The following is a 27,889-nucleotide window of genomic DNA, read 5'->3' as shown; positions in this document are numbered from 1 at the left end:
AGCCAAGAGCCAGTGCCCCACAGAGGGAGAGGGACAGGCAGGTCCCCCCTGGGCTGCCTTTGGTGGGCCTCATGGCCCAGGGGAGTGGACAAAAACAAAGGCAAGGGAGGAAAAGGAGAGAGTGGAGGAAAGGAACGAGAGGCATCGGTCACGTTTCAAGAGAGCCCAGGCTGGCCCCTTCCTCAGGGCTGACACCCGTTGCAGGAGGCGTGAGGCATGCTCAGCCCCTCTCAAAGCAATGGCCACAGTCTCCGTCGTTCAGCCTGGCATCATCTTCTGGGTTCCAGCGGATCCTTGTCCGGGCCGTCGCCAGTGGCTTTAGCAGGGGCGACATCTGCTGCCGCAGTAGCGGCTGGTGATGCAGGAGAGGTCAAAGCCCCCGGAGTTGATGGGCACTCCCTCACAGCTGAGGATGCTGCCAACGGCAGCGGAGGTGGAGGAGCCCACGGCGGTGTTCTGCGGGAAGGAGCTGAGGATGGGGCCGGGCAGGGTCACCACCACGGCGGAGGGCTGGATGACGACGACAGAGTCCTGGCACTGCCTGCAACAGGGCTCGTTGCAGCTGCTGGCCAGCGGGGTCGGGCCGCAGGGCTGGCAGGGCTGGCACGGGTTGCAGCAGGACATGGCTTGGGGCTGGAGGTGCACCTGGGAGAGAGGGCAGGGAGGAAGCATGGCACAGGGACACCTCAGGAGCAGCCTGCAACCCCACCAAAAGGAAGCCAAGGCAGGGGGCTGCACAGCGGGAAACAAGGGCTTCTTTGCCCGAGCTCAGCGGGGTCCTGCGCATAGCAGCCAGGCCCAGGGATGCTCATCACTAGCCTGGAGCAAAGGGCCAGCTCAGCCCAGCCTCAGCCTGTCTCCGTGACAGACTGTCTCTCCTCTGACCTCTCCCGCCACCCCCGTCTCGGAGCACTAACATAAGACCAAGGAGCAGGTACCAGCTGAGCTGCCCTCGAAGGCTAGACCCTGTCCTGGAGGAGGAGGTGGAGGAGAAAAGGGGGCTTCCAGCTCACCTGGTTCCCAAGGAGAAGGAGGTGACAGAAGCGGCTGAGAGAGCCATCAGTTGGGCTGGCTTTTATACTGGCCCCACGCTGCCTCAGGGCCAAAGGAAGTGACAGTTTTCCTGCATGCCTGGTCTCTGTCACATCCTGCTCTTCCCCAGGTTTTCAGCCTGCTCAATGCGGACGGGGGAGCAAGGACAGGGTAAACAGGTCACCCTGGCACATGCAGGCTGCGTGGCTTTGGCAGCGGGGCTCAAGCAGCCCTACTTTGCCCTGCAAGGCTTTCACCACGCAGGCCAGAGAGCGAACAGTTTCTCCTGGCCATCGCCCCAGCATTCCAAATTCCATGGATCCAAGGCAGACCAGGAATTTGAGAGCAAGGGAGAGGGTAGCTCTGGCTACTGCATCCTGGCTGAATTACCGGCAGTGTGGACAGAGATCCCCGCTCCTCTGGCCTTCTGAAAAATTTCCCTAGGTTTATCAGCTGGAGGGTTTTGGGGCCTTTCTCCACATTCAATGAGCCCTCAATGCTGTGAGCACCATACCTGTCACACAGCATGGAGGGGTCTGACAGGCTTGTGATAACCTAATACAGGCAGGCCAGTTGGAGAAGGGCCACATTGCTTGACCAACCCCATCCTGATGTCCATCCAGTAGTCCCCTCATGGCCCTTTTCTGCAGGGCTGCTCTCCAGAAACTCATCTCCTAATTCATACTTGTATCTGGTGTTACTCCATCCTAGGTGCATGAATCTGGCACTTAGTCGTGTTAAATTCCATGCCATTAAGGACTGCCCAACGAGCCAATGTCGTCTGGCAGCGTGGCACCCAGCACGCAGAGAAGCACCAGGGACTACTCCGCAGACAGTGCAAAGAACCTCCCTGAATCCACCCGAGAGCTGGAGTTATTTTTACACTGCTGGACTGTGTATCCAGCTATCCATCACCTTATTAGCTCATTCCTTCTGCTCATTCCTCGTCTCACTCTCTATACTCTCAAAAATGCTGATCGATGTATCTGTACAATCTCATATTGCAGGCTCACGTCCATCCTGATACTCAAACCTGGCAGCTCATGCTGCTTTCCCCAGTATCTCACAAGGGTGTGAGTCCGTCACTTTTTTCTGTGTCACCCAACGGCCTGTAGTGACAGTCTCATTCAGAAGGAGGAGACATCAACTTTCTTGCTTCCGTTCTGCTTGTGCATCTTACCAAAAATTTTCTGCGCAATTCAACATCACCTGCCCATGCCTGGTACTTCAGCATTTCATCCCTTCTAGCATTGAAGCGGCTTCACTGTGTGGCTCCAAGGACTTAGTCCATTCCTACTTACGTACAACTCGTTTTCATAGAACGATAGACTCGTAGCATGTTTGGGTTCAAAGGGACCATGGAAGATCACCTTCTCCAAGCCCTCTGCCTTGGGCAGGGACATTCTTCATTGGACAAGTGGCTCAAAGCTCCATCCAACCTGACTTTGTTTTATTCAATAATTCTGGAAGATAAGGCCTATACAATCTCTTTTCCTTTCTTCCTCTAAACATCTACGTAAGAACAATACATCAAGAGGAACTTGCAGACATTACAAAAATACCAGTGTGGAGTCTCAGTGCTCCTTTTATGCCCATTGGTTTGTACACGAAAACAATGTCAGGTCTCAGCAGACCAAGTCTGCAGGGCTAGGAGCAGCTGGAGCTGTTCCTGTCTGAAGGATCACACAAACACCCAAAAGAGAGAGCCCAGGCTGACATCACCTGCCTGCACTGGACCCCTCTGGCACTTAGTCCGTGTCTTCTGCCCACAGTGAGGCAGCCTTGCCCCGGAAACCACGGGCCCTCTCATCGCAGCTCTCAAAAGAGACGTCCGTGACGGGATGGGCATGACATAAACCAGGAAACGCAAGGGCAGCGTAGAGGGAAAGAGCAACACATGCCATGTCATTACCGGGGATGTTTCCGTTCATTAGCAGCATGCCGGAAAATTGCTGCTTATGCAGCGGCTGCCTTGGCCCTGAGGCAGCGTGGGGCCAGTATAAAAGCCAGCCCAACTGATGGCTCTCTCAGCCGCTTCTGTCACCTCCTTCTCCTTGGGAACCAGGTGAGCTGGAAGCCCCTTTTCTCCTCCACCTCCTCCTCCAGGACAGGGTCTAGCCTTCGAGGGCAGCTCAGCTGGTACCTGCTCCTTGGTCTTATGTTAGTGCTCCGAGACGGGGGGTGGCGGGAGAGGTCAGAGGAGAGACAGTCTGTCACGGAGACAGGCTGAGGCTGGGCTGAGCTGGCCCTTTGCTCCAGGCTAGTGATGAGCATCCCTGGGCCTGGCTGCTATGCGCAGGACCCCGCTGAGCTCGGGCAAAGAAGCCCTTGTTTCCCGCTGTGCAGCCCCCTGCCTTGGCTTCCTTTTGGTGGGGTTGCAGGCTGCTCCTGAGGTGTCCCTGTGCCATGCTTCCTCCCTGCCCTCTCTCCCAGGTGCACCTCCAGCCCCAAGCCATGTCCTGCTGCAACCCGTGCCAGCCCTGCCAGCCCTGCGGCCCGACCCCGCTGGCCAGCAGCTGCAACGAGCCCTGTTGCAGGCAGTGCCAGGACTCTGTCGTCGTCATCCAGCCCTCCGCCGTGGTGGTGACCCTGCCCGGCCCCATCCTCAGCTCCTTCCCGCAGAACACCGCCGTGGGCTCCTCCACCTCCGCTGCCGTTGGCAGCATCCTCAGCTGTGAGGGAGTGCCCATCAACTCCGGGGGCTTTGACCTCTCCTGCATCACCAGCCGCTACTGCGGCAGCAGATGTCGCCCCTGCTAAAGCCACTGGCGACGGCCCGGACAAGGATCCGCTGGAACCCAGAAGATGATGCCAGGCTGAACGACGGAGACTGTGGCCATTGCTTTGAGAGGGGCTGAGCATGCCTCACGCCTCCTGCAACGGGTGTCAGCCCTGAGGAAGGGGCCAGCCTGGGCTCTCTTGAAACGTGACCGATGCCTCTCGTTCCTTTCCTCCACTCTCTCCTTTTCCTCCCTTGCCTTTGTTTTTGTCCACTCCCCTGGGCCATGAGGCCCACCAAAGGCAGCCCAGGGGGGACCTGCCTGTCCCTCTCCCTCTGTGGGGCACTGGCTCTTGGCTGTCCGCGCGACCCTTTCCCTGTGGCCTCCCCTCAGAGGCATCTTGTTTCCCTCTTTGGACTCATTAAACTCTGCAGCATCCCAGCCCCTGGCTCTGTGTGGTCCTTTCCTCTCTGGATGTTCTCTAAAGCTGCGCAGGGAGGAAGGAGATGCGCCGGGAGGAAACAAATGGGGGAGCAAGTGGATCCTTTCTCATTCCTAGACCAATGGGAGGGCAGCACACACAGCCCCATGGCCTCCCTTGGTCGCTGTCCCTCGGAGCTGAGGACAACATCTCTGGCCACTGCACAGCCCGTGCCCATCAGCCCTTCCCGTGCTGTGTGTCTGCCCAGAAATAGTGCCCTTGGCCTCCAAACATGCCCTGCGGATGGTGGTGCCAACTTGCCCTGTCTTCATGGGACGAGCCCGGTGCTGCAGGAGGCCCTGGGAGGTCAGCAGCCCCACGGGCACTCAGGGCAGTTCCTCCTGCTCTGCATGGAGCTGTGCTGGGGGAGAAGGCTCAGACAGAAGGTGGCGACGAGGACGGAAGGAGGGAATAGCGGGAGAAATCACCCTGGCTAGAGCCCACAGCCGCCTCCTCCTCACCTCCCCACCCATCTCCAGGAGGAAGGGGCAGGGTGTGCATCCGAGGGCAAGGGTAGCTACGGCAAGTCCCCTCTCATTCCGTCACGTCCGTACAGCGGGTCCCTGCAGAGGCCAATGGGCATCATTGCCCACTGTCCTCTGAGGGGAACATCTGTGGCAGAAGGAGTCTGCTCCTGATGGCACAGAGAGAAAGCAGGAAAAAAAGCACATAAATGACAAACACTCACGGCACTTGCATGAACCATAAGTGGGGCAATACTGAAAAGACCTTGGCTGGCTTCCAGACCCACCAGGCTGCTCTCTCCCTCTCCCTCTCCCTGCGCAACGCGACAGAGGGGGAAAGAAGGTGAAAAAGGCTGTGGGTCGAGGCAAAGCCAGGGGCATCACTTACCCGTTACTTTCACTGGAAAAACAGACTTGACTGGGGGAACATTCCTCCAACATATTGCCAACGAAAAATAGAGCAGGAGGGAGAGAAACAGCAGAAAAGCCCTTAAGATACACCTCCACCCCGTCCCCACGTCTTCTCCACAGCCTCAGCTTCCCTCCTTCATTCACGGCTCTTCTATTTCCCCCACCGCGCAGCAGCGCAGGGGGCTGTGGGTGCGGGCGCTGCGGTCAGCACACACAAGTTTCCTTCTGCGCAAAGAGGGACTTTACCTGACCTGCTCATGAAGAAGCAGCCGGGTTTTGGCACCTTCCCCTGAACGCCTTGTCTCTGCCTCCCCAGACACAGGTGCTTGGCCTTCAGACTCCGTGTTCTGTGCGTGACCTGGAACTCATGGTGCTTGAACACCAAAGGAGCTGGACTCAGAGCTGCGCGACTGCCCCTGTGGCACCCCATCTCACAGCCGAGCAACATGCGGAGCCCCGTCCCTTCCCTTCCACACCCGTTTGGCACCAGGTCTCAGGCCGTGCCTCAGTGAGCACCAGGCCGAAGTGCACCTGGCCCTGGCCTGGACACGAGGAGCCTGCGTCTCGCCCCAGCCCCCAGCAAGACGGCACCATGAGGGGACCGACTCAGGGACAGGGGCCCGCAGAGGCGGGCAGGCTTTCCTGGCCCTGTACTTAAAGCAAGAGGAGGGGGTGCGGGGGCAGAGGCTGCGTTTCAGCTCCCTGGGCACCTCTCTGCCCGGCCAAAGGCACCGCCTCTCAGCTGTAATGGGCTCTGGCTGGCACGGGCGATCTGCTGCTCTGCAGTGCCCAGGGACACCCCCGGGAAGGCCAAGGTCTTCACCCTGACCCACACAAGTACAGGCTGACACACGTGTGCTCACTCACGCCTGCACGGAACCAGGCAAACCTCTGCACGCTTACAGAAAGGCAGGAGATGGCCATGAGCGACCATCAGAGAGAGATGGGGGGAGCAAGAGGAAAGGATGTGCCGTGCCCTCTCGCATGGCGGTCCTGGGGCCAACGCAGATGAGAAGCATGGGAGCGGTGCCCCTTTCCCGACAACTGTGCCGCAAGCAAGCCCACGGGAATGAGCCAGGCGCACATCACCTCTCCGCGTGGGATGCCACCAGCACTTGAGCTGCGTCTTCCTCCTGCGCCGGCACGTGCCTGTCCCGGAAATCCTTGGCCTTCTCATGCCGGCACTTAGAGCAGCCTTCATGTGGGAAAGCACGTGCCGTAAGCAAGGAAATGAAAAGGCAGCGGTGCAGGAAACCAGGACACAGCCCATACCATTAGGTGGGATGGTCTGCATTTGCCAGGAACTTGTCAGAAAATTATTACTTCCACGGAGGGTGCCTCTGGGCCCGAGGCAGTGCAGGACTGCTATAAAAGGCGGCCCGACTCTCTGCGCTCTCACGCGCTTCTCTTGCCCCCTTCTCCTTGGGAATCAGGTGCGTGTGAAGTCTCTTGTCCTCCTCCTTCCAGACCAGGTCTTTCCTCCGTGGAGGGCTCAGCTCGTGTGGGCTGTGCTAGCCCCGGGCTGGGAGCTGCTTCTCACGGGAGAGGGAAGGGGGGGAGAAGGTCTTCTGCAGAGAGAGCCTGGGACGTAGCTGAGGTGGCTCCTGGGCTTTCAGCTGGGCAGCGTGTGCTGGGCCAGGAGATGCGGTGGCCCCGCTGTGGTTGGGTGCAGTGCTGCTTCTCATGTTTCCCCGTTTCTGGCTTCCCCTGCCCTCTCTCCCAGGTGCACCTCCAGCCCCAAGCCATGTCCTGCTGCAACCCGTGCCAGCCCTGCCAGCCCTGCGGCCCGACCCCGCTGGCCAGCAGCTGCAACGAGCCCTGTGTCAGGCAGTGCCAGAGCTCCAACATCGTCATCCAGCCCTCCGCCGTGGTGGTGACCCTGCCCGGCCCCATCCTCAGCTCCTTCCCGCAGAACACCGCCGTGGGCTCCTCCACCTCCGCTGCCGTTGGCAGCATCCTCAGCTGTGAGGGAGTGCCCATCAACTCCGGGGGCTTTGACCTCTCCTGCATCACCAGCCGCTACTGCGGCAGCAGATGTCGCCCCTGCTAAAGGTGCTGGCAACAGCTTTGGGCAAGAACCTTCAGGACCTCAGAACATGGACCGGAGATGGAGCTCCGTGCCATTGGCCCCTTCTTCCACTCAGCCTTTTTGCCCTCTTCCCTTTGCTGTCGCCTAGCCTCCCAGCACCAGCGTGGCTGGCACCTGTTGGCCTCCCTCCCTCCGCAGGGCAGGCAGATGGACACCCTGCAGGAGCTCCACCGCACCTCAGTGGCTGCCCCTGGCGCTGCCTAGGAGCCACCTCCTTTTCTTCTTTCGACTCATTAAAGTTGTGCTGCATCCAGGCCTGTGCCTCCGAGTCCTCCCTCCTTCTGTGGCAGCTCTCCCAGTCTGCCCGGGGAATAACGGGGGTGGAAGGGGAGGGTGGAACTCTTACAGAATCGGATCTCCTCAAGGCACTACTGGGCTCAACAGAACAACTCAGACACACGGCACCCCATGGGTGATGTAAGGTTCCCCTCAGGCTCTTCCTTCCAACAGTTTCGGGCAGAGAAGCCATCTATTTCAATGTCACTGGCCACTGGGCACCTTTTGGCAGTACGAGACAGGCCCCCACCTAACCATAGCACAAATGCTGGAGATGGCCCTGCCCAGACTCAGCTACCCTTCCTCACCCAGTGCTCTGAGGCAAGGCCAGTCTGAGCTTTGCTTACACCACCACTGCTCCTCATTGCAGAGCAGGGTCTTCTAGCACTGCAGCCTGTAGCCATTGGCCATCTATCCTTCAACAGACCCTGCACTTGGAGCCACATGGGCACAATGAAAGGCAGGGCTGTGCCCTCACAGTAGGACACCTGTCTCACACTGGGCCGTGCGGGGAACCGGACCCGTCTGGGCAGTTACACTGGCAGGACGAGTACTGGTACTAATCCCAGGAAGGCATCTCCCCAGCATGGGTCCAAGGCCCTGCTCTGCCCTGTGCCCAGGCAATGGACCCCAGGGTGGAGTCCTTCAAAGTCAACAGAGCTGTCATCTAGAAGACCTAGTTAATCAATACCAATACACTCCTCTGGGCACATCAATCTGACACCTTAGAAGTGTAATATGGACCTGCTGACTTACCCTTTGGGGACCGTCATTTCTCTTGATCACTACAAAAGCCTTCTAGAGAAGAAGTTCAAAAGTTCATGTTCCTCTCTGCTATTCCCTGCCTATAGCATATGAGTCTTTAAGTGAACAAGTCTAGGAAATGAAGAGGACGTTAACCATGCAGCATTTAATTTTCTCTGCAAAAAATGCTAGTCTTGATTGCCATAAACTCTTTTGGAATGCAGATTTTCTTTGTCGTGACAGTGGTGCAGTGGAGTGGTTTGTATAAAGTGACGTCATGATTGAAGGACATCACTGAGACGATCATAGAATCATAAGATAGTCCAGGTTTGAAGGGGCCTTCAGAGATAACCTGGTCCAACCTTTCATGGGATAGGAGGCCTAGATGAGATTATCTAACACCTTGTCCAGTTGCATCTTGCAAACCTCCAGCAATGGGGACTCCGCCGTGTCCCTGGGGAGGCTGTTCCAGGGAATGGTTGTTCTTACTATAAAAATTGTAGTTCTTACGTCAAGGTAAAACCTCTCCAGGTGCAACTTGTACTTGTTGGCCCTTGTCTTCTCCATGTGGCTTCTTGTGATGAGAGAGCCTCCCTCCTCTTTGTAGACAACCTTTAAGTACTGGAATACTGTGATCAGGTCCCCCACCAGAGAAAAAAGGCCTAACTCCTTCACTCTTTCCTCACAGGACAGGTTCTCCAGCCCTTTGGTCCTTTGACACATAAGAGGGGCTGGTGGAGCTTGCAAGAAGCAGATTTTCTTTCTCATGAGAGTGGTGTAATGGAGCAGTTTGCATATGATGAAATCATGATTAAAGGACATGTTGTGGTTTAACCCCAGCTGGCAACCAAGTACCACCACACAGTTGCTCGCTCACTCCTGCCCACCCCACCCACCCCCCCCACCCTCCCCATTGGCATGGGGAAGAGAATCAGGAAAGGTAAAACTCACGTGTTGAGATAACAGCAATTTAATAATTGACGTAAAATGAAATATAATAGTAGTAGTAGTAGTAGTGTGACAAAAAGGGGAGGGAGAGAGGAATAAAATCCGAAAGGGAAAAAACAAAACAGGTGATGCACAATACAATCGCTCACCACCCGCTGACTGATGCAACAACCAGACTGCCCAAACCGCTCCCCCTGAGTTTATATACTCAGCATGACATTCTGTGATATGGAAGATCCCTTTGGCCAGTTTGGGTCAGCTGTCCTGGCTGTGTCCCCTGCCATTTCCTTGCACACACCCCACCCCCACCTTATCACTGGCAGGGCCTAAACAACCAAAAAGTCCTGGGCTTAGTATAAATGTTACTTAGCAACAACTAAAACCATCAGTGTGTTATCAACACTATTCTCATACCAAACCAAAAACATAGCATTGTACCAGCTATGGAGAAGAAAACTAACTCCACCCTGGCCAAAACCAGGGCAGGACATCACTGAGAGGATCACAAACTCAGTGATAACCAGGAAAAAGGGGAAGAATGACTGTGCCTGCCAGCAGGCAACACCAGCATTTTTTCTGGTGGCAAGAACATCTACATCGTTTTTGACACGCCAGTGATGGTATACCAGGCCTCCATGAAGGGAACCTGATGAGGATGTAGAAATTCAGCAAGGTCTGCAGGTGCTGACTGCTCCACACAGTGACAATGAGGAGGCCATTCCCCACCAAGGTTGGAAGACACATGGAGGAAATAATGGCACATGGGAGCACGTGCCCACCTTGGGAGATGTGGGAAGCCCGGGGGAATGACATCACTTACAGATGTCCTGCTCTTCTTTGCTGTGGCCCAGTACATGACCAGGAGGGATCAGCTGCCCAGACCAGACGGAAGGAATAAAGCTGTGGTCGGTTAAACCTATTCTCTCTATTGCTGTCAGACGGATAATCAGAACCTGTTGCCAACTGACAGAACCTGACTATCCAAGGTGAAGGTCTGACCATGCCTGGACAGAGGTGTGGGTAGTAGACCAGAGCAGAGAGGACTTGGCAGACATCTGACCAACACTGCTGGTTTGCTGCAACTGACCATGGCATGATATTGCTTGTAGAGGAATGAAGGCAGTGGGCTGATTACATTGATAACATGCAGCTGTGGCCTTGCCTCAAGGCAGTGGGTTATTGTCATGGACGATGTGCAGCTGTAGCTCATCCTGCTAAGTGGTTAAATAGCCCTGAGGCGTGTGGGAGAGAGGCTGGTTGGAGGAGGAGCAGGGAGGAGCTGGATGTAGCCGAGAGAAGCAGCAGTGTGGCCTGGCCTCTGGAGGATGGAGACACAGCATGGACAGTAGAATCTGACCCATGGTAAAGCCTTGTTGCAGCTTGCTTATTTTGCTCGTGCTGTGACAATTGGTGTCCCATGTGAGGAAAACTGATTGGGCCTCAGTCTGTAACAACCACTGACACCTGTTGTAACTCACTGAATGTGTGTGTTTCCTGGGTGCATTGGTTCCTTAATAGTCTCATTCTTAATTGCCTGCTTCAAATATCCAAGATGCCTGACAGCTATATATCTATAGACCATGGGTGGGGGTTACATTATGTGTGATTAGGACCAGGAGAGAATGCTGGCTGAGAACTGATACTGTCATTGCCCGATGGAGCATGACACACCCGCTAAGCTGACCATCCTTCAGAACCAATTACCATCGGTTCATCCACAAAAAAGCATGAATTTAGCATGTTGCCAAGCGATAGAATCCACTGCAGGGAGTTCTCCCCTTCCACCCCCGTTATTCCCCGGGCAGACTGGGAGAGCTGCCACAGAAGGAGGGAGGACTCGGAGGCACAGGCCTGGATGCAGCACAACTTTAATGAGTCAAAAGAAGAAAAGGAGGTGGCTCCTAGGCAGCGCCAGGGGCAGCCACTGAGGTGCGGTGGAGCTCCTGCAGGGTGTCCGTCTGCCTGCCCTGCGGAGGGAGGGAGGCCAACAGGTGCCAGCCACGCTGGTGCTGGGAGGCTAGGCGACAGCAAAGGGAAGAGGGCAAAAAGGCTGAGTGGAAGAAGGGGCCAATGGCATGGAGCTCCATCTCCGGTCCATGTTCTGAGGTCCTGAAGGTTCTTGCCCAAAGCTGTTGCCAGCACCTTTAGCAGGGGCGACATCTGCTGCCGCAGTAGCGGCTGGTGATGCAGGAGAGGTCAAAGCCCCCGGAGTTGATGGGCACTCCCTCACAGCTGAGGATGCTGCCAACGGCAGCGGAGGTGGAGGAGCCCACGGCGGTGTTCTGCGGGAAGGAGCTGAGGATGGGGCCGGGCAGGGTCACCACCACGGCGGAGGGCTGGATGACGATGTTGGAGCTCTGGCACTGCCTGACACAGGGCTCGTTGCAGCTGCTGGCCAGCGGGGTCGGGCCGCAGGGCTGGCAGGGCTGGCACGGGTTGCAGCAGGACATGGCTTGGGGCTGGAGGTGCACCTGGGAGAGAGGGCAGGGGAAGCCAGAAACGGGGAAACATGAGAAGCAGCACTGCACCCAACCACAGCGGGGCCACCGCATCTCCTGGCCCAGCACACGCTGCCCAGCTGAAAGCCCAGGAGCCACCTCAGCTACGTCCCAGGCTCTCTCTGCAGAAGACCTTCTCCCCCCTTCCCTCTCCCGTGAGAAGCAGCTCCCAGCCCGGGGCTAGCACAGCCCACACGAGCTGAGCCCTCCACGGAGGAAAGACCTGGTCTGGAAGGAGGAGGACAAGAGACTTCACACGCACCTGATTCCCAAGGAGAAGGGGGCAAGAGAAGCGCATGAGAGCGCAGAGAGTCGGGCCGCCTTTTATAGCAGTCCTGCACTGCCTCGGGCCCAGAGGCACCCTCCGTGGAAGTAATAATTTTCTGACAAGTTCCTGGCAAATGCAGACCATCCCACCTAATGGTATGGGCTGTGTCCTGGTTTCCTGCACCGCTGCCTTTTCATTTCCTTGCTTACGGCACGTGCTTTCCCACATGAAGGCTGCTCTAAGTGCCGGCATGAGAAGGCCAAGGATTTCCGGGACAGGCACGTGCCGGCGCAGGAGGAAGACGCAGCTCAAGTGCTGGTGGCATCCCACGCGGAGAGGTGATGTGCGCCTGGCTCATTCCCGTGGGCTTGCTTGCGGCACAGTTGTCGGGAAAGGGGCACCGCTCCCATGCTTCTCATCTGCGTTGGCCCCAGGACCGCCATGCGAGAGGGCACGGCACATCCTTTCCTCTTGCTCCCCCCATCTCTCTCTGATGGTCGCTCATGGCCATCTCCTGCCTTTCTGTAAGCGTGCAGAGGTTTGCCTGGTTCCGTGCAGGCGTGAGTGAGCACACGTGTGTCAGCCTGTACTTGTGTGGGTCAGGGTGAAGACCTTGGCCTTCCCGGGGGTGTCCCTGGGCACTGCAGAGCAGCAGATCGCCCGTGCCAGCCAGAGCCCATTACAGCTGAGAGGCGGTGCCTTTGGCCGGGCAGAGAGGTGCCCAGGGAGCTGAAACGCAGCCTCTGCCCCCGCACCCCCTCCTCTTGCTTTAAGTACAGGGCCAGGAAAGCCTGCCCGCCTCTGCGGGCCCCTGTCCCTGAATCGGTCCCCTCATGGTGCCGTCTTGCTGGGGGCTGGGGCGGGACGCAGGCTCCTCGTGTCCAGGCCAGGGCCAGGTGCACTTCGGCCTGGTGCTCACTGAGGCACGGCCTGAGACCTGGTGCCAAACGGGTGTGGAAGGGAAGGGACGGGGCTCCGCATGTTGCTCGGCTGTGAGATGGGGTGCCACAGGGGCAGTCGCGCAGCTCTGAGTCCAGCTCCTTTGGTGTTCAAGCACCATGAGTTCCAGGTCACGCACAGAACACGGAGTCTGAAGGCCAAGCACCTGTGTCTGGGGAGGCAGAGACAAGGCGTTCAGGGGAAGGTGCCAAAACCCGGCTGCTTCTTCATGAGCAGGTCAGGTAAAGTCCCTCTTTGCGCAGAAGGAAACTTGTGTGTGCTGACCGCAGCGCCCGCACCCGCAGCCCCCTGCGCTGCTGCGCGGTGGGGGAAATAGAAGAGCCGTGAATGAAGGAGGGAAGCTGAGGCTGTGGAGAAGACGTGGGGACGGGGTGGAGGCATCTTAAGGGCTTTTCTGCTGTTTCTCTCCCTCCCGCTCTATTTTTCGTTGGCAATATGTTGGAGGAATGTTCCCCCAGTCAAGTCTGTTTTTCCAGTGAAAGTAACGGGTAAGTGATGCCCCTGGCTTTGCCTCGACCCACAGCCTTTTTCACCTTCTTTCCCCCTCTGTCGCGTTGCGCAGGGAGAGGGAGAGGGAGAGAGCAGCCTGGTGGGTCTGGAAGCCAGCCAAGGTCTTTTCAGTATTGCCCCACTTATGGTTCATGCAAGTGCTGTGAGTGTTTGTCATTTATGTGCTTTTTTCCTGCTTTCTCTCTGTGCCATCAGGAGCAGACTCCTTCTGCCACAGATGTTCCCCTCAGAGGACAGTGGGCAGTGATGCCCATTGGCCTCTGCAGGGACCCGCTGTACGGACGTGACGGAATGAGAGGGGACTTGCCGTAGCTACCCTTGCCCTCGGATGCACACCCTGCCCCTTCCTCCTGGAGATGGGTGGGGAGGTGAGGAGGAGGCGGCTGTGGGCTCTAGCCAGGGTGATTTCTCCCGCTATTCCCTCCTTCCGTCCTCGTCGCCACCTTCTGTCTGAGCCTTCTCCCCCAGCACAGCTCCATGCAGAGCAGGAGGAACTGCCCTGAGTGCCCGTGGGGCTGCTGACCTCCCAGGGCCTCCTGCAGCACCGGGCTCGTCCCATGAAGACAGGGCAAGTTGGCACCACCATCCGCAGGGCATGTTTGGAGGCCAAGGGCACTATTTCTGGGCAGACACACAGCACGGGAAGGGCTGATGGGCACGGGCTGTGCAGTGGCCAGAGATGTTGTCCTCAGCTCCGAGGGACAGCGACCAAGGGAGGCCATGGGGCTGTGTGTGCTGCCCTCCCATTGGTCTAGGAATGAGAAAGGATCCACTTGCTCCCCCATTTGTTTCCTCCCGGCGCATCTCCTTCCTCCCTGCGCAGCTTTAGAGAACATCCAGAGAGGAAAGGACCACACAGAGCCAGGGGCTGGGATGCTGCAGAGTTTAATGAGTCCAAAGAGGGAAACAAGATGCCTCTGAGGGGAGGCCACAGGGAAAGGGTCGCGCGGACAGCCAAGAGCCAGTGCCCCACAGAGGGAGAGGGACAGGCAGGTCCCCCCTGGGCTGCCTTTGGTGGGCCTCATGGCCCAGGGGAGTGGACAAAAACAAAGGCAAGGGAGGAAAAGGAGAGAGTGGAGGAAGGGAACGAGAGGCATCGGTCACGTTTCAAGAGAGCCCAGGCTGGCCCCTTCCTCAGGGCTGACACCCGTTGCAGGAGGCGTGAGGCATGCTCAGCCCCTCTCAAAGCAATGGCCACAGTCTCCGTCGTTCAGCCTGGCATCATCTTCTGGGTTCCAGCGGATCCTTGTCCGGGCCGTCGCCAGTGGCTTTAGCAGGGGCGACATCTGCTGCCGCAGTAGCGGCTGGTGATGCAGGAGAGGTCAAAGCCCCCGGAGTTGATGGGCACTCCCTCACAGCTGAGGATGCTGCCAACGGCAGCGGAGGTGGAGGAGCCCACGGCGGTGTTCTGCGGGAAGGAGCTGAGGATGGGGCCGGGCAGGGTCACCACCACGGCGGAGGGCTGGATGACGATGTTGGAGCTCTGGCACTGCCTGACACAGGGCTCGTTGCAGCTGCTGGCCAGCGGGGTCGGGCCGCAGGGCTGGCAGGACTGGCACGGGTTGCAGCAGGACATGGCTTGGGGCTGGAGGTGCACCTGGGAGAGAGGGCAGGGAGGAAGCATGGCACAGGGACACCTCAGGAGCAGCCTGCAACCCCACCAAAAGGAAGCCAAGGCAGGGGGCTGCACAGCGGGAAACAAGGGCTTCTTTGCCCGAGCTCAGCGGGGTCCTGCGCATAGCAGCCAGGCCCAGGGATGCTCATCACTAGCCTGGAGCAAAGGGCCAGCTCAGCCCAGCCTCAGCCTGTCTCCGTGACAGACTGTCTCTCCTCTGACCTCTCCCGCCACCCCCGTCTCGGAGCACTAACATAAGACCAAGGAGCAGGTACCAGCTGAGCTGCCCTCGAAGGCTAGACCCTGTCCTGGAGGAGGAGGTGGAGGAGAAAAGGGGCTTCCAGCTCACCTGGTTCCCAAGGAGAAGGAGGTGACAGAAGCGGCTGAGAGAGCCATCAGTTGGGCTGGCTTTTATACTGGCCCCACGCTGCCTCAGGGCCAAGGCAGCCGCTGCATAAGCAGCAATTTTCCGGCATGCTGCTAATGAACGGAAACATCCCCGGTAATGACATGGCATGTGTTGCTCTTTCCCTCTACGCTGCCCTTGCGTTTCCTGGTTTATGTCATGCCCGTCCCGTCACGGACGTCTCTTTTGAGAGCTGCGATGAGAGGGCCCGTGGTTTCCGGGGCAAGGCTGCCTCACTGTGGGCAGAAGACACGGACTAAGTGCCAGAGGGGTCCAGTGCAGGCAGGTGATGTCAGCCTGGGCTCTCTCTTTTGGGTGTTTGTGTGATCCTTCAGACAGGAACAGCTCCAGCTGCTCCTAGCCCTGCAGACTTGGTCTGCTGAGACCTGACATTGTTTTCGTGTACAAACCAATGGGCATAAAAGGAGCACTGAGACTCCACACTGGTATTTTTGTAATGTCTGCAAGTTCCTCTTGATGTATTGTTCTTACGTAGATGTTTAGAGGAAGAAAGGAAAAGAGATTGTATAGGCCTTATCTTCCAGAATTATTGAATAAAACAAAGTCAGGTTGGATGGAGCTTTGAGCCACTTGTCCAATGAAGAATGTCCCTGCCCAAGGCAGAGGGCTTGGAGAAGGTGATCTTCCATGGTCCCTTTGAACCCAAACATGCTACGAGTCTATCGTTCTATGAAAACGAGTTGTACGTAAGTAGGAATGGACTAAGTCCTTGGAGCCACACAGTGAAGCCGCTTCAATGCTAGAAGGGATGAAATGCTGAAGTACCAGGCATGGGCAGGTGATGTTGAATTGCGCAGAAAATTTTTGGTAAGATGCACAAGCAGAACGGAAGCAAGAAAGTTGATGTCTCCTCCTTCTGAATGAGACTGTCACTACAGGCCGTTGGGTGACACAGAAAAAAGTGACGGACTCACACCCTTGTGAGATACTGGGGAAAGCAGCATGAGCTGCCAGGTTTGAGTATCAGGATGGACGTGAGCCTGCAATATGAGATTGTACAGATACATCGATCAGCATTTTTGAGAGTATAGAGAGTGAGACGAGGAATGAGCAGAAGGAATGAGCTAATAAGGTGATGGATAGCTGGATACACAGTCCGGCAGTGTAAAAATAACTCCAGCTCTCGGGTGGATTCAGGGAGGTTCTTTGCACTGTCTGCGGAGTAGTCCCTGGTGCTTCTCTGCGTGCCGGGTGCCACGCTGCCAGACAACATTGGCTCGTTGGGCAGTCCTTAATGGCATGGAATTTAACACGACTAAGTGCCAGATTCATGCACCTAGGATGGAGTAACACCAGATACAAGTATGAATTAGGAGATGAGTTTCTGGAGAGCAGCCCTGCAGAAAAGGGCCATGAGGGGACTACTGGATGGACATCAGGATGGGGTTGGTCAAGCAATGTGGCCCTTCTCCAACTGGCCTGCCTGTATTAGGTTATCACAAGCCTGTCAGACCCCTCCATGCTGTGTGACAGGTATGGTGCTCACAGCATTGAGGGCTCATTGAATGTGGAGAAAGGCCCCAAAACCCTCCAGCTGATAAACCTAGGGAAATTTTTCAGAAGGCCAGAGGAGCGGGGATCTCTGTCCACACTGCCGGTAATTCAGCCAGGATGCAGTAGCCAGAGCTACCCTCTCCCTTGCTCTCAAATTCCTGGTCTGCCTTGGATCCATGGAATTTGGAATGCTGGGGCGATGGCCAGGAGAAACTGTTCGCTCTCTGGCCTGCGTGGTGAAAGCCTTGCAGGGCAAAGTAGGGCTGCTTGAGCCCCGCTGCCAAAGCCACGCAGCCTGCATGTGCCAGGGTGACCTGTTTACCCTGTCCTTGCTCCCCCGTCCGCATTGAGCAGGCTGAAAACCTGGGGAAGAGCAGGATGTGACAGAGACCAGGCATGCAGGAAAACTGTCACTTCCTTTGGCCCTGAGGCAGCGTGGGGCCAGTATAAAAGCCAGCCCAACTGATGGCTCTCTCAGCCGCTTCTGTCACCTCCTTCTCCTTGGGAACCAGGTGAGCTGGAAGCCCCTTTTCTCCTCCACCTCCTCCTCCAGGACAGGGTCTAGCCTTCGAGGGCAGCTCAGCTGGTACCTGCTCCTTGGTCTTATGTTAGTGCTCCGAGACGGGGGTGGCGGGAGAGGTCAGAGGAGAGACAGTCTGTCACGGAGACAGGCTGAGGCTGGGCTGAGCTGGCCCTTTGCTCCAGGCTAGTGATGAGCATCCCTGGGCCTGGCTGCTATGCGCAGGACCCCGCTGAGCTCGGGCAAAGAAGCCCTTGTTTCCCGCTGTGCAGCCCCCTGCCTTGGCTTCCTTTTGGTGGGGTTGCAGGCTGCTCCTGAGGTGTCCCTGTGCCATGCTTCCTCCCTGCCCTCTCTCCCAGGTGCACCTCCAGCCCCAAGCCATGTCCTGCTGCAACCCGTGCCAGTCCTGCCAGCCCTGCGGCCCGACCCCGCTGGCCAGCAGCTGCAACGAGCCCTGTTGCAGGCAGTGCCAGGACTCTGTCGTCGTCATCCAGCCCTCCGCCGTGGTGGTGACCCTGCCCGGCCCCATCCTCAGCTCCTTCCCGCAGAACACCGCCGTGGGCTCCTCCACCTCCGCTGCCGTTGGCAGCATCCTCAGCTGTGAGGGAGTGCCCATCAACTCCGGGGGCTTTGACCTCTCCTGCATCACCAGCCGCTACTGCGGCAGCAGATGTCGCCCCTGCTAAAGCCACTGGCGACGGCCCGGACAAGGATCCGCTGGAACCCAGAAGATGATGCCAGGCTGAACGACGGAGACTGTGGCCATTGCTTTGAGAGGGGCTGAGCATGCCTCACGCCTCCTGCAACGGGTGTCAGCCCTGAGGAAGGGGCCAGCCTGGGCTCTCTTGAAACGTGACCGATGCCTCTCGTTCCCTTCCTCCACTCTCTCCTTTTCCTCCCTTGCCTTTGTTTTTGTCCACTCCCCTGGGCCATGAGGCCCACCAAAGGCAGCCCAGGGGGGACCTGCCTGTCCCTCTCCCTCTGTGGGGCACTGGCTCTTGGCTGTCCGCGCGACCCTTTCCCTGTGGCCTCCCCTCAGAGGCATCTTGTTTCCCTCTTTGGACTCATTAAACTCTGCAGCATCCCAGCCCCTGGCTCTGTGTGGTCCTTTCCTCTCTGGATGTTCTCTAAAGCTGCGCAGGGAGGAAGGAGATGCGCCGGGAGGAAACAAATGGGGGAGCAAGTGGATCCTTTCTCATTCCTAGACCAATGGGAGGGCAGCACACACAGCCCCATGGCCTCCCTTGGTCGCTGTCCCTCGGAGCTGAGGACAACATCTCTGGCCACTGCACAGCCCGTGCCCATCAGCCCTTCCCGTGCTGTGTGTCTGCCCAGAAATAGTGCCCTTGGCCTCCAAACATGCCCTGCGGATGGTGGTGCCAACTTGCCCTGTCTTCATGGGACGAGCCCGGTGCTGCAGGAGGCCCTGGGAGGTCAGCAGCCCCACGGGGACTCAGGGCAGTTCCTCCTGCTCTGCATGGAGCTGTGCTGGGGGAGAAGGCTCAGACAGAAGGTGGCGACGAGGACGGAAGGAGGGAATAGCGGGAGAAATCACCCTGGCTAGAGCCCACAGCCGCCTCCTCCTCACCTCCCCACCCATCTCCAGGAGGAAGGGGCAGGGTGTGCATCCGAGGGCAAGGGTAGCTACGGCAAGTCCCCTCTCATTCCGTCACGTCCGTACAGCGGGTCCCTGCAGAGGCCAATGGGCATCATTGCCCACTGTCCTCTGAGGGGAACATCTGTGGCAGAAGGAGTCTGCTCCTGATGGCACAGAGAGAAAGCAGGAAAAAAGCACATAAATGACAAACACTCACGGCACTTGCATGAACCATAAGTGGGGCAATACTGAAAAGACCTTGGCTGGCTTCCAGACCCACCAGGCTGCTCTCTCCCTCTCCCTCTCCCTGCGCAACGCGACAGAGGGGGAAAGAAGGTGAAAAAGGCTGTGGGTCGAGGCAAAGCCAGGGGCATCACTTACCCGTTACTTTCACTGGAAAAACAGACTTGACTGGGGGAACATTCCTCCAACATATTGCCAACGAAAAATAGAGCGGGAGGGAGAGAAACAGCAGAAAAGCCCTTAAGATGCCTCCACCCCGTCCCCACGTCTTCTCCACAGCCTCAGCTTCCCTCCTTCATTCACGGCTCTTCTATTTCCCCCACCGCGCAGCAGCGCAGGGGGCTGTGGGTGCGGGCGCTGCGGTCAGCACACACAAGTTTCCTTCTGCGCAAAGAGGGACTTTACCTGACCTGCTCATGAAGAAGCAGCCGGGTTTTGGCACCTTCCCCTGAACGCCTTGTCTCTGCCTCCCCAGACACAGGTGCTTGGCCTTCAGACTCCGTGTTCTGTGCGTGACCTGGAACTCATGGTGCTTGAACACCAAAGGAGCTGGACTCAGAGCTGCGCGACTGCCCCTGTGGCACCCCATCTCACAGCCGAGCAACATGCGGAGCCCCGTCCCTTCCCTTCCACACCCGTTTGGCACCAGGTCTCAGGCCGTGCCTCAGTGAGCACCAGGCCGAAGTGCACCTGGCCCTGGCCTGGACACGAGGAGCCTGCGTCCCGCCCCAGCCCCCAGCAAGACGGCACCATGAGGGGACCGATTCAGGGACAGGGGCCCGCAGAGGCGGGCAGGCTTTCCTGGCCCTGTACTTAAAGCAAGAGGTGGGGGTGCGGGGGCAGAGGCTGCGTTTCAGCTCCCTGGGCACCTCTCTGCCCGGCCAAAGGCACCGCCTCTCAGCTGTAATGGGCTCTGGCTGGCACGGGCGATCTGCTGCTCTGCAGTGCCCAGGGACACCCCCGGGAAGGCCAAGGTCTTCACCCTGACCCACACAAGTACAGGCTGACACACGTGTGCTCACTCACGCCTGCACGGAACCAGGCAAACCTCTGCACGCTTACAGAAAGGCAGGAGATGGCCATGAGCGACCATCAGAGAGAGATGGGGGGAGCAAGAGGAAAGGATGTGCCGTGCCCTCTCGCATGGCGGTCCTGGGGCCAACGCAGATGAGAAGCATGGGAGCGGTGCCCCTTTCCCGACAACTGTGCCGCAAGCAAGCCCACGGGAATGAGCCAGGCGCACATCACCTCTCCGCGTGGGATGCCACCAGCACTTGAGCTGCGTCTTCCTCCTGCGCCGGCACGTGCCTGTCCCGGAAATCCTTGGCCTTCTCATGCCGGCACTTAGAGCAGCCTTCATGTGGGAAAGCACGTGCCGTAAGCAAGGAAATGAAAAGGCAGCGGTGCAGGAAACCAGGACACAGCCCATACCATTAGGTGGGATGGTCTGCATTTGCCAGGAACTCGTCAGAAAATTATTACTTCCACGGAGGGTGCCTCTGGGCCCGAGGCAGTGCAGGACTGCTATAAAAGGCGGCCCGACTCTCTGCGCTCTCACGCGCTTCTCTTGCCCCCTTCTCCTTGGGAATCAGGTGCGTGTGAAGTCTCTTGTCCTCCTCCTTCCAGACCAGGTCTTTCCTCCGTGGAGGGCTCAGCTCGTGTGGGCTGTGCTAGCCCCGGGCTGGGAGCTGCTTCTCACGGGAGAGGGAAGGGGGGAGAAGGTCTTCTGCAGAGAGAGCCTGGGACGTAGCTGAGGTGGCTCCTGGGCTTTCAGCTGGGCAGCGTGTGCTGGGCCAGGAGATGCGGTGGCCCCGCTGTGGTTGGGTGCAGTGCTGCTTCTCATGTTTCCCCGTTTCTGGCTTCCCCTGCCCTCTCTCCCAGGTGCACCTCCAGCCCCAAGCCATGTCCTGCTGCAACCCGTGCCAGCCCTGCCAGCCCTGCGGCCCGACCCCGCTGGCCAGCAGCTGCAACGAGCCCTGTGTCAGGCAGTGCCAGAGCTCCAACATCGTCATCCAGCCTTCTCCAGTGGTGGTGACCCTGCCCGGCCCCATCCTCAGCTCCTTCCCGCAGAACACCGCCGTGGGCTCCTCCACCTCCGCTGCCGTTGGCAGCATCCTCAGCTGTGAGGGAGTGCCCATCAACTCCGGGGGCTTTGACCTCTCCTGCATCACCAGCCGCTACTGCGGCAGCAGATGTCGCCCCTGCTAAAGGTGCTGGCAACAGCTTTGGGCAAGAACCTTCAAGACCTCAGAACATGGACCGGAGATGGAGCTCCGTGCCATTGGCCCCTTCTTCCACTCAGCCTTTTTGCCCTCTTCCCTTTGCTGTCGCCTAGCCTCCCAGCACCAGCGTGGCTGGCACCTGTTGGCCTCCCTCCCTCCGTAGGGCAGGCAGACGGACACCCTGCAGGAGCTCCACCGCACCTCAGTGGCTGCCCCTGGCGCTGCCTAGGAGCCACCTCCTTTTCTTCTTTCGACTCATTAAAGTTGTGCTGCATCCAGGCCTGTGCCTCCGAGTCCTCCCTCCTTCTGTGGCAGCTCTCCCAGTCTGCCCGGGGAATAACGGGGGTGGAAGGGGAGGGTGGAACTCTTACTGAATCGGATCTCCTCAAGGCACTACTGGGCTCAACAGAACAACTCAGACACACGGCACCCCATGGGTGATGTAAGGTTCCCCTCAGGCTCTTCCTTCCAACAGTTTCGGGCAGAGAAGCCATCTATTTCAATGTCACTGGCCACTGGGCACCTTTTGGCAGTACGAGACAGGCCCCCACCTAACCATAGCACAAATGCTGGAGATGGCCCTGCCCAGACTCAGCTACCCTTCCTCACCCAGTGCTCTGAGGCAAGGCCAGTCTGAGCTTTGCTTACACCACCACTGCTCCTCATTGCAGAGCAGGGTCTTCTAGCACTGCAGCCTGTAGCCATTGGCCATCTATCCTTCAACAGACCCTGCACTTGGAGCCACATGGGCACAATGAAAGGCAGGGCTGTGCCCTCACAGTAGGACACCTGTCTCACACTGGGCCGTGCGGGGAACCGGACCCGTCTGGGCAGTTACACTGGCAGGACGAGTACTGGTACTAATCCCAGGAAGGCATCTCCCCAGCATGGGTCCAAGGCCCTGCTCTGCCCTGCGCCCAGGCAATGGACCCCAGGGTGGAGTCCTTCAAAGTCAACAGAGCTGTCATCTAGAAGACCTAGTTAATCAATACCAATACACTCCTCTGGGCACATCAATCTGACACCTTAGAAGTGTAATATGGACCTGCTGACTTACCCTTTGGGGACCGTCATTTCTCTTGATCACTACAAAAGCCTTCTAGAGAAGAAGTTCAAAAGTTCATGTTCCTCTCTGCTATTCCCTGCCTATAGCATATGAGTCTTTAAGTGAACAAGTCTAGGAAATGAAGAGGACGTTAACCATGCAGCATTTAATTTTCTCTGCAAAAAATGCTAGTCTTGATTGCCATAAACTCTTTTGGAATGCAGATTTTCTTTGTCGTGACAGTGGTGCAGTGGAGTGGTTTGTATAAAGTGACGTCATGATTGAAGGACATCACTGAGACGATCATAGAATCATAAGATAGTCCAGGTTTGAAGGGGCCTTCAGAGATAACCTGGTCCAACCTTTCATGGGATAGGAGGCCTAGATGAGATTATCTAACACCTTGTCCAGTTGCATCTTGCAAACCTCCAGCAATGGGGACTCCACCGTGTCCCTGGGGAGGCTGTTCCAGGGAATGGTTGTTCTTACTATAAAAATTGTAGTTCTTACGTCAAGGTAAAACCTCTCCAGGTGCAACTTGTACTTGTTGGCCCTTGTCTTCTCCATGTGGCTTCTTGTGATGAGAGAGCCTCCCTCCTCTTTGTAGACAACCTTTAAGTACTGGAATACTGTGATCAGGTCCCCCACCAGAGAAAAAAGGCCTAACTCCTTCACTCTTTCCTCACAGGACAGGTTCTCCAGCCCTTTGGTCCTTTGACACATAAGAGGGGCTGGTGGAGCTTGCAAGAAGCAGATTTTCTTTCTCATGAGAGTGGTGTAATGGAGCAGTTTGCATACGATGAAATCATGATTAAAGGACATGTTGTGGTTTAACCCCAGCTGGCAACCAAGTACCACCACACAGTTGCTCGCTCACTCCTGCCCACCCCCACCCACCCCCCCCACCCTCCCCATTGGCATGGGGAAGAGAATCAGGAAAGGTAAAACTCACGTGTTGAGATAACAGCAATTTAATAATTGACGTAAAATGAAATATAATAGTAGTAGTAGTAGTAGTGTGACAAAAAGGGGAGGGAGAGAGGAATAAAATCCGAAAGGGAAAAAACAAAACAGGTGATGCACAATACAATCGCTCACCACCCGCTGACTGATGCAACAACCAGACTGCCCAAACCGCTCCCCCTGAGTTTATATACTCAGCATGACATTCTGTGATATGGAAGATCCCTTTGGCCAGTTTGGGTCAGCTGTCCTGGCTGTGTCCCCTGCCATTTCCTTGCACACACCCCACCCCCACCTTATCACTGGCAGGGCCTAAACAACCAAAAAGTCCTGGGCTTAGTATAAATGTTACTTAGCAACAACTAAAACCATCAGTGTGTTATCAACACTATTCTCATACCAAACCAAAAACATAGCATTGTACCAGCTATGGAGAAGAAAACTAACTCCACCCTGGCCAAAACCAGGGCAGGACATCACTGAGAGGATCACAAACTCAGTGATAACCAGGAAAAAGGGGAAGAATGACTGTGCCTGCCAGCAGGCAACACCAGCATTTTTTCTGGTGGCAAGAACATCTACATCGTTTTTGACACGCCAGTGATGGTATACCAGGCCTCCATGAAGGGAACCTGATGAGGATGTAGAAATTCAGCAAGGTCTGCAGGTGCTGACTGCTCCACACAGTGACAATGAGGAGGCCATTCCCCACCAAGGTTGGAAGACACATGGAGGAAATAATGGCACATGGGAGCACGTGCCCACCTTGGGAGATGTGGGAAGCCCGGGGGAATGACATCACTTACAGATGTCCTGCTCTTCTTTGCTGTGGCCCAGTACATGACCAGGAGGGATCAGCTGCCCAGACCAGACGGAAGGAATAAAGCTGTGGTCGGTTAAACCTATGCTCTCTATTGCTGTCAGACGGATAATCAGAACCTGTGCCAACTGACAGAACCTGACTATCCAAGGTGAAGGTCTGACCATGCCTGGGCAGAGGTGTGGGTAGTAGACCAGAGCAGAGAGGACTTGGCAGACATCTGACCAACACTGCTGGTTTGCTGCAACTGACCATGGCATGATATTGCTTGTAGAGGAATGAAGGCAGTGGGCTGATTACATTGATAACATGCAGCTGTGGCCTTGCCTCAAGGCAGGGGGTTATTGTCATGGACGATGTGCAGCTGTAGCTCATCCTGCTAAGTGGTTAAATAGCCCTGAGGCGTGTGGGAGAGAGGCTGGTTGGAGGAGGAGCAGGGAGGAGCTGGATGTAGCTGAGAGAAGCAGCAGTGTGGCCTGGCCTCTGGAGGATGGAGACACAGCATGGACAGTAGAATCTGACCCATGGTAAAGCCTTGTTGCAGCTTGCTAGTTTTGCTCGTGCTGTGACAATTGGTGTCCCATGTGAGGAAAACTGATTGGGCCTCAGTCTGTAACAACCACTGACACCTGTTGTAACTCACTGAATGTGTGTGTTTCCTGGGTGCATTGGTTCCTTAATAGTCTCATTCTTAATTGCCTGCTTCAAATATCCAAGATGCCTGACAGCTATATATCTATAGACCATGGGTGGGGGTTACATTATGTGTGATTAGGACCAGGAGAGAATGCTGGCTGAGAACTGATACTGTCATTGCCCGATGGAGCATGACACACCCGCTAAGCTGACCATCCTTCAGAACCAATTACCATCGGTTCATCCACAAAAAAGCATGAATTTAGCATGTTGCCAAGCGATAGAATCCACTGCAGGGAGTTCTCCCCTTCCACCCCCGTTATTCCCCGGGCAGACTGGGGGAGCTGCCACAGAAGGAGGGAGGACTCGGAGGCACAGGCCTGGATGCAGCACAACTTTAATGAGTCGAAAGAAGAAAAGGAGGTGGCTCCTAGGCAGCGCCAGGGGCAGCCACTGAGGTGCGGTGGAGCTCCTGCAGGGTGTCCGTCTGCCTGCCCTGCGGAGGGAGGGAGGCCAACAGGTGCCAGCCACGCTGGTGCTGGGAGGCTAGGCGACAGCAAAGGGAAGAGGGCAAAAAGGCTGAGTGGAAGAAGGGGCCAATGGCACGGAGCTCCATCTCCGGTCCATGTTCTGAGGTCCTGAAGGTTCTTGCCCAAAGCTGTTGCCAGCACCTTTAGCAGGGGCGACATCTGCTGCCGCAGTAGCGGCTGGTGATGCAGGAGAGGTCAAAGCCCCCGGAGTTGATGGGCACTCCCTCACAGCTGAGGATGCTGCCAACGGCAGCGGAGGTGGAGGAGCCCACGGCGGTGTTCTGCGGGAAGGAGCTGAGGATGGGGCCGGGCAGGGTCACCACCACGGCGGAGGGCTGGATGACGATGTTGGAGCTCTGGCACTGCCTGACACAGGGCTCGTTGCAGCTGCTGGCCAGCGGGGTCGGGCCGCAGGGCTGGCAGGGCTGGCACGGGTTGCAGCAGGACATGGCTTGGGGCTGGAGGTGCACCTGGGAGAGAGGGCAGGGGAAGCCAGAAACGGGGAAACATGAGAAGCAGCACTGCACCCAACCACAGCGGGGCCACCGCATCTCCTGGCCCAGCACACGCTGCCCAGCTGAAAGCCCAGGAGCCACCTCAGCTACGTCCCAGGCTCTCTCTGCAGAAGACCTTCTCCCCCCCTTCCCTCTCCCGTGAGAAGCAGCTCCCAGCCCGGGGCTAGCACAGCCCACACGAGCTGAGCCCTCCACGGAGGAAAGACCTGGTCTGGAAGGAGGAGGACAAGAGACTTCACACGCACCTGATTCCCAAGGAGAAGGGGGCAAGAGAAGCGCGTGAGAGCGCAGAGAGTCGGGCCGCCTTTTATAGCAGTCCTGCACTGCCTCGGGCCCAGAGGCACCCTCCGTGGAAGTAATAATTTTCTGACGAGTTCCTGGCAAATGCAGACCATCCCACCTAATGGTATGGGCTGTGTCCTGGTTTCCTGCACCGCTGCCTTTTCATTTCCTTGCTTACGGCACGTGCTTTCCCACATGAAGGCTGCTCTAAGTGCCGGCATGAGAAGGCCAAGGATTTCCGGGACAGGCACGTGCCGGCGCAGGAGGAAGACGCAGCTCAAGTGCTGGTGGCATCCCACGCGGAGAGGTGATGTGCGCCTGGCTCATTCCCGTGGGCTTGCTTGCGGCACAGTTGTCGGGAAAGGGGCACCGCTCCCATGCTTCTCATCTGCGTTGGCCCCAGGACCGCCATGCGAGAGGGCACGGCACATCCTTTCCTCTTGCTCCCCCCATCTCTCTCTGATGGTCGCTCATGGCCATCTCCTGCCTTTCTGTAAGCGTGCAGAGGTTTGCCTGGTTCCGTGCAGGCGTGAGTGAGCACACGTGTGTCAGCCTGTACTTGTGTGGGTCAGGGTGAAGACCTTGGCCTTCCCGGGGGTGTCCCTGGGCACTGCAGAGCAGCAGATCGCCCGTGCCAGCCAGAGCCCATTACAGCTGAGAGGCGGTGCCTTTGGCCGGGCAGAGAGGTGCCCAGGGAGCTGAAACGCAGCCTCTGCCCCCGCACCCCCACCTCTTGCTTTAAGTACAGGGCCAGGAAAGCCTGCCCGCCTCTGCGGGCCCCTGTCCCTGAATCGGTCCCCTCATGGTGCCGTCTTGCTGGGGGCTGGGGCGGGACGCAGGCTCCTCGTGTCCAGGCCAGGGCCAGGTGCACTTCGGCCTGGTGCTCACTGAGGCACGGCCTGAGACCTGGTGCCAAACGGGTGTGGAAGGGAAGGGACGGGGCTCCGCATGTTGCTCGGCTGTGAGATGGGGGTGCCACAGGGGCAGTCGCGCAGCTCTGAGTCCAGCTCCTTTGGTGTTCAAGCACCATGAGTTCCAGGTCACGCACAGAACACGGAGTCTGAAGGCCAAGCACCTGTGTCTGGGGAGGCAGAGACAAGGCGTTCAGGGGAAGGTGCCAAAACCCGGCTGCTTCTTCATGAGCAGGTCAGGTAAAGTCCCTCTTTGCGCAGAAGGAAACTTGTGTGTGCTGACGGCAGCGCCCGCACCCGCAGCCCCCTGCGCTGCTGCGCGGTGGGGGAAATAGAAGAGCCGTGAATGAAGGAGGGAAGCTGAGGCTGTGGAGAAGACGTGGGGACGGGGTGGAGGTGTATCTTAAGGGCTTTTCTGCTGTTTCTCTCCCTCCTGCTCTATTTTTCGTTGGCAATATGTTTGAGGAATGTTCCCCCAGTCAAGTCTGTTTTTCCAGTGAAAGTAACGGGTAAGTGATGCCCCTGGCTTTGCCTCGACCCACAGCCTTTTTCACCTTCTTTCCCCCTCTGTCGCGTTGCGCAGGGAGAGGGAGAGGGAGAGAGCAGCCTGGTGGGTCTGGAAGCCACCCAAGGTCTTTTCAGTATTGCCCCACTTATGGTTCATGCAA

General features: G+C 57.3%; 4 protein-coding genes and 4 pseudogenes across 4 annotated transcripts; 4 read left to right on the top strand and 4 right to left on the bottom strand.

Moving 5' to 3' along the window:
- Window positions 1–137: 137 nt before the first annotated feature.
- Window positions 138–12,374, bottom strand: LOC121099126 (annotated as a pseudogene).
- On the bottom strand, window positions 314–2,435 carry LOC121099128 (feather keratin Cos1-2-like). The gene is made up of 3 exons (XM_040617769.1): window positions 2,334–2,435; window positions 1,014–1,148; window positions 314–645 (listed from the first exon to the last, which is right to left on the bottom strand). The coding sequence occupies exons 1-3, from the start codon at window positions 2,433–2,435 to the stop codon at window positions 319–321; spliced, it is 564 nt and encodes a 187-aa protein (XP_040473703.1). The 3' UTR covers window positions 314–318.
- LOC121098966 (feather keratin Cos1-2-like) lies at window positions 2,905–3,973 on the top strand. Its single transcript, XM_040617529.1, has 2 exons — window positions 2,905–3,097; window positions 3,466–3,973. Exons 1-2 carry the CDS (start codon window positions 2,930–2,932, stop codon window positions 3,790–3,792), a joined length of 495 nt encoding a protein of 164 aa, XP_040473463.1. The 5' UTR covers window positions 2,905–2,929; the 3' UTR covers window positions 3,793–3,973.
- LOC121099127 lies at window positions 6,093–18,544 on the top strand (annotated as a pseudogene).
- On the bottom strand, window positions 14,271–15,559 carry LOC121098965 (feather keratin Cos2-2-like). The gene is made up of 2 exons (XM_040617528.1): window positions 15,366–15,559; window positions 14,271–14,998 (listed from the first exon to the last, which is right to left on the bottom strand). Exons 1-2 carry the CDS (start codon window positions 15,531–15,533, stop codon window positions 14,672–14,674), a joined length of 495 nt encoding a protein of 164 aa, XP_040473462.1. The 5' UTR covers window positions 15,534–15,559; the 3' UTR covers window positions 14,271–14,671.
- On the bottom strand, window positions 14,271–26,722 carry LOC121099123 (annotated as a pseudogene).
- LOC121098969 (feather keratin Cos1-2-like) lies at window positions 17,366–18,544 on the top strand. The gene is made up of 2 exons (XM_040617532.1): window positions 17,366–17,449; window positions 17,817–18,544. The coding sequence occupies exon 2, from the start codon at window positions 17,838–17,840 to the stop codon at window positions 18,141–18,143; it is 306 nt and encodes a 101-aa protein (XP_040473466.1). The 5' UTR covers window positions 17,366–17,449; window positions 17,817–17,837; the 3' UTR covers window positions 18,144–18,544.
- Window positions 20,441–21,505, top strand: LOC121099125 (annotated as a pseudogene).
- Window positions 26,723–27,889: the final 1,167 nt, after the last annotated feature.

Source organism: Falco naumanni, chromosome 18 (genome assembly GCF_017639655.2).
Source record: "Falco naumanni isolate bFalNau1 chromosome 18, bFalNau1.pat, whole genome shotgun sequence".
Classification (NCBI taxonomy): domain Eukaryota; kingdom Metazoa; phylum Chordata; class Aves; order Falconiformes; family Falconidae; genus Falco; species Falco naumanni.
The sequence above is the reverse complement of the archived record's forward strand: the minus strand, read 5'-3'. Positions and strand labels throughout refer to the sequence as shown.

What these genes read in the sequence shown, in the direction of transcription:
- LOC121099128 (XM_040617769.1), bottom strand. Translation starts at nt 2,435, where the DNA reads ATGTCCCTGCCCAAGGCAGAGGGCTTGGAGAAGGTGATCTTCCATGGT. An exon ending in TCTATGAAAACGAGTTGTAC is followed by an intron (nt 1,149 to 2,333) that starts GTAAGTAGGAAT and finishes GGGGAAGAGCAG; the next exon opens with GATGTGACAGAGACCAGGCA. An exon ending in TCCTTCTCCTTGGGAACCAG is followed by an intron (nt 646 to 1,013) that starts GTGAGCTGGAAG and finishes CCTCTCTCCCAG; the next exon opens with GTGCACCTCCAGCCCCAAGC.
- LOC121098966 (XM_040617529.1), top strand. Translation starts at nt 2,930, where the DNA reads ATGCCATGTCATTACCGGGGATGTTTCCGTTCATTAGCAGCATGCCGG. An exon ending in TCCTTCTCCTTGGGAACCAG is followed by an intron (nt 3,098 to 3,465) that starts GTGAGCTGGAAG and finishes CCTCTCTCCCAG; the next exon opens with GTGCACCTCCAGCCCCAAGC.
- LOC121098965 (XM_040617528.1), bottom strand. Translation starts at nt 15,533, where the DNA reads ATGCCATGTCATTACCGGGGATGTTTCCGTTCATTAGCAGCATGCCGG. An exon ending in TCCTTCTCCTTGGGAACCAG is followed by an intron (nt 14,999 to 15,365) that starts GTGAGCTGGAAG and finishes CCTCTCTCCCAG; the next exon opens with GTGCACCTCCAGCCCCAAGC.
- LOC121098969 (XM_040617532.1), top strand. Translation starts at nt 17,838, where the DNA reads ATGTCCTGCTGCAACCCGTGCCAGTCCTGCCAGCCCTGCGGCCCGACC.